Source organism: Engraulis encrasicolus, chromosome 12, assembly GCF_034702125.1.
Source record: "Engraulis encrasicolus isolate BLACKSEA-1 chromosome 12, IST_EnEncr_1.0, whole genome shotgun sequence".
Classification (NCBI taxonomy): domain Eukaryota; kingdom Metazoa; phylum Chordata; class Actinopteri; order Clupeiformes; family Engraulidae; genus Engraulis; species Engraulis encrasicolus.
In genome coordinates this window covers 51,314,350-51,321,849 of record NC_085868.1, presented here as the reverse complement: position 1 = coordinate 51,321,849, position 7,500 = coordinate 51,314,350, and the positions used below count along the sequence as shown (strand labels likewise).

The following is a 7,500-nucleotide window of genomic DNA, read 5'->3' as shown; positions in this document are numbered from 1 at the left end:
GTACTCACCCAGGGTTCCACAGGGCTTGTTCTTGTATGTGCAGATGTCGTACCTGAGGAGGGAGGGAAGGATGGAGGGATGGAGAGAGGGAAGGGATGGAGAGAAAGAGAACGGAGAGATAAGATGACAGAGTGACTGACTATGTTTACTTCACGTTGGAGGTTTGAAGCCTCAAAGCAAAATGGCAGGAGGAAACACCAGTGTTCTGCCCACCGGAATTACTACACACGTTCGGTATCTCGGCAACAAATCAAGCCTGATAACTGACCCTTTGAACTTGTCAGAGACACGGAGCACAGTCACACAAACACCTGTATGAACACAGGCACACATGGATGCAGACACAGTCACACAAACACATGCACACAGGCTGCAGCACACACAGACACAGGCACTCACGGACGCAAGCGCTCACGCACACATGCATGCCAAATCCTTATCTCACTCACTCCAGTCTCCAGCCGTCCACTCTCTGTCTAGTTATCTGATTTGTCGTCAGTCAAGCTTAGTTTCACCCGTTTTCTACAGAGCTGTCACTTGAGGGGACTTGTGTTGGGCTTTCCAAGAAAAACAAAACAACAAAAACACAAAAGCTGCTGTGGGGATTGCACTGGCTCAGATCCCGCCTCCCTCCACTCTCCTCTGATAAGACATTTCCAAGATAAGGAGGAGGGCTCCCCCCTCTTTTCTTTTCTTTTCTCCTTCTTGTCAACATCCCTGTGGTCAGTGCTTGAAGTGGAAAAAAAAGAAGTGCAGGAACCCTCGCCACTTCTAAAATGCGGCGCACAAGATTAGTGCAGGAACTCTGATGATGAACATTAAGAGGTGGGGGAACTGAGTTCCCCTGAGTGCCCCCCCCCCTTCAAGCACTGCCTGTGGTGTGTGTTTGCACTAGAGGTGGTGGGGTGGGGTGGGGTGTGACCCCGGGGCCCCGGGGGGCGTGTGGTTCAGGGCTTTGTGGTTCCTTTTTTAAGAGTCACAGGACAATATCCATAGTCGACGGCGCTCCATAAAGACGTCAAAGTGAAGTGAAGTGAAGCGAGTAGGCTTGCGGGGGCTGGCCAAAGGACTACAACTTAAACAACACTGAGCAGAGCGGAGACCAGAGAAGGCCGGCTCTCACTCGGCTGTGGTCCGGCTCTCACTCAGCTGGGTCCGGCTCTCACTCGGCTGTGCTCCGGCTCTCACTCAGCTGGGTCCGTTGCTTTCTTGTTGTCTGGCCCAGGGGCCCATGGAGAGGGGGGCCTTTCTTGTTGCCTGGCCCAGGGGCCTATGGAGGGGGGCCTTTCTTGTTGTATGGCCCAGGGGCCTATGGAGTCCTAACCCGTCCCCTGGGGACTAGACTACTGATCTGCAATCAGCTGTTGCTGAACTGAACCCTGTCTGCTTCAGTTGGATTGGAGACATACAGGGGCAGAGGGGTGCACAGTGCAAACAAAATGCAGTGCTAATCAAACACTTGGATTTAACACTTTCTAGAGTGTGTTTGGTCCCAGAGAACTCCCTAAGTGTTGTTGAACTGCATGTTCAACAACATGTTCAGCAACATGTTCAGCAGCAACGACACCGCATGTTTGCACTGTGTGGCGGCACTTCTGCTCCTGAGTCCGCTGTTGAGGCCAGAGCTGAAGTGAACAGAGTGTGAGTGGAGGCGAGGCGAGGCTCCAGCTGTACTGATCCTGAGTCAGCCAGCCTCTGCCACCTGGGTTATTTACGGCCGGTTATCTAGCGCAGTGGTTCCCAACCTTTTTCTTCAGGGACCCATGTTTTTACTATTGTAAGCTTTGGTGACCCAACCACGTGAGCGCCCGCACGAGACAGAGTCACAAGATGCCCTCTGTTTCCTGCGAAAACTAATTTTAGCTATTTTATTACTCAATTAGTCTTTGGTCAAATATAGAATAAATGTTTAATGTAGCACTTACAATTTGTTGCTTCTATGCATTTATTAGTTAAATGCTTTGTCATTTATTCAACATGGGTTATATATATTTCAAATGAAACCCCTTGCAATCAAGAGGGCTCCGCGACCCCCTGTGGATCTTTGGCGACCCATAAGTTGGGTCCCGACCCATAGGTTGGGAACCACTGATCTAGCGTGCCACTGAGGTACACGCTGCACACCGCACTGCACATGCTCAACAACGCTCCCGCGGCGCCTGGAATTCCAAAAAGGAATCCCGGTGTGGTTTGGACAAATCCTAAAAGCAGCGTGAGAGGACGGGAGGAGAGGAGAGGAGAGGGGGAGGAGGAAGATGAAGAGGAAGAGAGGAAAGGAGGGAGGAGGTGAATTTTTTACGTTTTTTTAAATACGTGGAGCGTGGGCAAGAGGAGAAAGAGGAGGAGGAGGAGGTGCATTTTAACCCCTTCATGCAGAGTTCTTCGTATTATAGGCTTGATGTTTCAAAAATGGTCAACTCAAGGCTTTGGGAGATGCCTTAGCAATGTTGTTTATGATGTACTCATGATCTGATGTAGTTATGATGTACTTATAATGTGATTTTGTTATGATGTCGTTGTGATGTTGTTATGATGTTTGCTTTTTTCAGCAAATAGTGAATTGGATTCCCAGCAATCCCAACTGTACCAAAAGGGCTACATACATGAGGACAGCCGACTAACGCTCACTCTACAGCCCTCAGAGAGAGAGAGAGAGAGAGGGAGAGAGAGAGAGGGAGAGAGAGAGAGAGAGAGAGAGAGAGAGAGAGAGAGACAGTTTGTTGGATGTAGAAAGCTTGCCAGTGAACAGTTTAATTTACATTTATTTGCCATTCATGCCATACATTTTTAGAAAGACCTCAACATACTTGTGGGAGGCCCATAGAAAGTTAAAACAATAAACACACACGTACACACACACACGTACGCATGCACACATGCACACGCATACACCTATAAAACACTAAAGACTGACAATGTTTTTATGTCAGGCCTTAATAACACATTCATTTCTTATGAGAGGACAAGCAATTCAATCAGCGTCCAGACTTGTGGTAATGTATTAAAAAGTGAGGACAGCGCAAATTAAATTTGGGTCCCCTGCACCCCCTCTGCCTGAGTAGTGGATGCCTTCCAAAAACCAAGAGTTACAGTCTCCAAGACGACCAGCTTTGACCTCATTTGGACAACTGTTTATTTTGATTTAGTTTCTTTAATTTCCCGCTCTGCTCTTGCCCTCTCCCTGTCTCCCTGTCTCCCTGTCTCCGACTCGCTCTCTCTCTCCATCTCTTTCTCTCTCGTGTTCTCCCATACATTTCTTTTTCAGTCTCTCTCTCTCTCTCTCCCTCTCCATCTTTTGCTCTCCCCTAAAACTCTATAAGCATCTCCATCTCAGTATCTCGCGCTCTCTCTCTCTCTCTCTCTCTCTCTCTCTCTCTCTCTCTCTCTCTCTCCCTATGTCATTCTCTTTGCCTCTCTTGCACCCTGCTTCCAACATTCCAAACTAGGCTACAGCATTTCCCCTAGTGAGTTCTAGAATCCAGCGCCATGATAGAGCCAGTCATTCTAGAACCCAGCACCATGAGAGAGCCAGTCATTCTAGAACCCAGCGCCATGGGAGAGAGGCAGACATTCTAGAACACAGCGCCATGAGAGAGCCAGACATTCTAGAACCCAGCGCCATGAGAGAGCCAGCCATTCTAGAACCCAGCGCCATGAGAGAGCCAGTCATTCTAGAACCCAGCGCCATGAGAGAGCCAGTCATTCTAGAACCCAGCGCCATGGGAGAGAGCCAGACATTCTAGAACCCAGCGCCATGAGAGAGCCAGTCATTCTAGAACCCAGCACCATGAGAGAACCAGTCATTCTAGAACCCAGTGCCATGGGAGGGAGGGAGCCAGTCATTCTGAGTCACTCTGACTCCACGACTCTGAGGCTCTGATGCTCCCCAGGGGTCGAGCCCACGAGGCGGACAGGCTCCCCTGGGTGGCCGGCCGCCCCATACCCTGGAGCCCCATAACGCCATTCCTCCACACGGCATGTTAGAGCCCAGACAGCCTGTGCAGGCTATAGGCCTCATAGCACCATTCCTCCACTTCAGCAGAGCTTTAGGAGGTGAGAGGTGATGTGCTGCAATGATCTCACAGGGTTCACACACAGCCACACACATGGGAGAGGGAGACCATGGAGAGGAGAGGAGAGAAGAGAAGAGAAGAGGAGAGGAGAGGAGAGGAGAGGAGAGGAGAGGAGAGGAGAGGAGAGGAAAGGAAAGGAGAGGAGAGGAGAGGGGGAGAGAGGAGAGGAGAGGAGAGGAGAGGAGAGAAGAGAAGAGGAGAAGAGAAGAGAAGAGAAGAGAAGAGAAGAGAAGAGAAGAGAAGAGAAGAGAAGAGAAGAGAAGAGAAGAGAAGAGAAGAGAAGAGGGGCCATGACGAATGCTAAGGAAGCCTAAGGGAGACAGGAAAAGGAGACAAACGTGACAGAAGTAGAGTAGAGTAAGTAAATAAGACAAAAGTGGGAGATAAACGTCACAGAAGTAGAGTAGAATAAGTAAATAAGACAAAAGTGGGAGATAAACGTCACAGAAGTAGAGTAGAGTAAGTAAATAAGACAAAAGTGGGAGACAAACGTGACAGAAGTAGAGTAGAGTAAGTAAATAAGACAAAAGTGGGAGACACTGAGGAAAAAGGACAGACAGGACAAAAGTTGAACATCCAATCAGTATTGGCTATCACGAAGGGTGATAACCGGGAGATGAGAAAAGTTTCTCATGTTTCCGAGAGACAAAATGTTATTATCTTTCTCGCATTGCGCACATTGCTCGCTTTTAAGGTAAGGCAAAGGCTCATTGTTAAGGGGTGGTGGTGGTAGAGTGTGTGCTTGTGTGTGTGTGCGTGTGTTTGTGAGGAGGGGGGGGAGGGGGTATGGCTCGTTTCCTCTGTCGGGAATAGGGCCATACTCGCACTTCACAGGTTGCATTCCATTACAATAAACGCTTGAAAAAAAAGAAAGAAAGGGCTGTTGGAAAGCATACCCACTTCACAAAAGATCTTGCAAACTAATGACTGATACAAGTGTGGTTTACACAATTTGAAGAAAAGGTTTTTTGGGTCACTAAAAGGACAACCCAACCCCCCTCTTAGACGGTACAGGCAGGCCGGGCCAGAGACATATATTCCAGTTGCTAGGGTTATGTGGACAACACAGCCAGGCAACAATAAGACCTATTGCAGGTAATGACAGTGTTTTGCAACAGCACACAGTAACCCGCCATAAATTGCAGCATGACTGGCATGCCTGAAAGAACGCACGCGCACGGCTGCAACACTCGCCAGGGCTTTCCAGCAGGTTTTACAGGTGAGCAGAGCAGACGAGAGTATGACTGAGCTAACTTGTAGGCTATTAAACTCTTCTGAAAATATATATAAATTTAGTAAGTGCGATTCAATCAGAATATTAATTAATGTGATATTAATTTGGGTATTTATCAGCATTTCTTTGACTGGTATGCCTGAAAGAACGCACGCTGCTGCAACATTCGCCAGGGGCTTCCAGCAGGTTTTACAGGTGAGCAGAGAAGACGAGACTACAATGTGACTCTGTGGTTCGCAACCTTTTTTGGTGGCCCAGGTGGGACCCCATTTTGACATCCCAAATTTCTAGGGACCCCATAGGCTACACATATTTTAAAGCACCTGAAAAAAATATACTGTGCTAACTTGTAGGCTAGCAAACTCTTCTGAAAAGACATACGAATGTAGCATGTGGCGTTTTAGTAAGAATATTAATTCATGTTATATTAATGAGGGAATTTATCAGTATTTCAACAAGACATTTCAGGCGACCCCATTTGAATTTCAGTCGACCCCGTACGGGTTCCCGACCCCAAGGTTGAGAACCGCTGGTGTGACTAGAAGACAAAGCTCGTTTGGAACAGTAGCTTCAGTTGGAGAGAGAGAGCGACAACATGCACTCTTGCATACTCTTATCTTAACATCATTAGGCTTATCACACTGGATCTTATCAACAACACCTCATCAGTCCAATCAGGTGTTTTTCATCTTTTTTTCTTCTTTACAACCCCCATGTACTTAGACAAGGCAGCCAGGAGCGCTGAGAGAAGTCTGGTGATTCCAGCCCCCGGAGAGAAGTCAGAGAAGTAAGAGAAGTGTTGTTGCTTTATGATGCAGCCAAACTGGCAAACAGGCTGACATCTCATCAGAAATTAACTCTAACTAGGGAGTCTGGGGAGAGAGAGGCGGTTAAAAATAGCCTCCCTCCCGCCTGCGCCGCGCCGCGCCGGCATGCCACTGAACTCAAACGACTCTGAAATGCAATCTTTTCACGTTAAGCCTTACCATACACGGACACTGTCTGACACACTGCACACATAGACCACATAGCACAAAGATGTGTCACACAGACACAATAGCACTACCTCAGACCCAGGGGGGTGGGGGTGGGGGGGAAGCCAGACGAGAGACATATCAGCTTTGGTTTAGATATGAACTTGGGAACAAAAACCTACTATTTGAAAAGTGGGGGTTGTGAAAGCAGCAGAGTAAGAACGGTCGTACCTGGTGATAAGCACGGCGTTGTCGTGGTGAGCTATGCCGTTCTCTGGGATGCTGTTCCCGTCTCCCTGGTGGGACAGAATGGACTTCTGCCACTTACAGAAGCTGTCCAGAGACTTGTCCGCATGATGGTTGATCTCTAGGTTTGGCTGAAACAGAGAGAGAAAATGCTGGACAGTCACACTCATTACGCGTCCGTTTTCTTGTGACAAAGCATTATGGTCCAAAAGTGCCCATTTTTGACCGTTTTAGCGATATCTCTATGTAAAATTAGCAATAACTACAAAAGTCAACCTAATACCAATAGTTTGAAGGCATTTTTCTCAGTTGCAAGGTTGGCGTAGTTACAGAATAGTATGAGCCAAACCTCAGAAACGATGAGTAAAATCCTGCATGCCTTCAGGCTGCTAGAGCTAGAGTTTTTCTGCATTTGAAAATGACAGACCTGGTGCCAGAATAGTATTTCTGGTATTAATAATAACAATAGCATCGATATTGTCCTCAGAGGACCTGATGTGGATTCAGTGCTCTGGAATGGTCCTTGGCCTCTTCCTTGGCTGTCACTGCACTGTTCCTAAGCCTGTGAAACTACAGCTCCATTTAAAAACCCTCTGCTTATGATTAACAAACAACCTTGCGAAGTAAGTGCAATAATTTGCAAATAATTTGGCATTGCACAGTGCACCGTTAAAGTCTTTGTTCATTCCATCGTAACTAACAACCTAAATCGTAAAATAAATCTCCAACCAAAACAGAAAGCTAAAATGTTTTAAATATTATTTACTTGTTAAACACATCTGTTCTGTGGGATCTACAGAGTGGACACCCATCTTCTGTACATGAGCAATGAAATTATTTTCAAGAGAAACCCAAAGAATACTATGTGTTTTTTGCTAGACGTATGACATGACAGTGACGTGATAGTGTCTAGACCAGTGTTTCTCAACCAGGGTGCCGGGGCAATGTGGCTGATGAATAAATTATGCAATTT

At 47.2% G+C, this 7,500-nt stretch overlaps 1 protein-coding gene across 1 annotated transcript in view; it reads right to left on the bottom strand.

Moving 5' to 3' along the window:
* The window catches only part of adamts6 (ADAM metallopeptidase with thrombospondin type 1 motif, 6), a 161,417-nt gene that overhangs the window by 132,032 nt on the left and 21,885 nt on the right, over window positions 1-7,500 (bottom strand). Inside the window, exons 6-7 of the mRNA XM_063212425.1 lie at window positions 6,513-6,658; window positions 9-52 (exon numbers count right to left, since the gene is read on the bottom strand). Of these exons, the coding sequence (XP_063068495.1) occupies window positions 9-52; window positions 6,513-6,658 (190 nt within the window). The remainder of the gene's footprint in view (window positions 1-8; window positions 53-6,512; window positions 6,659-7,500) is intronic.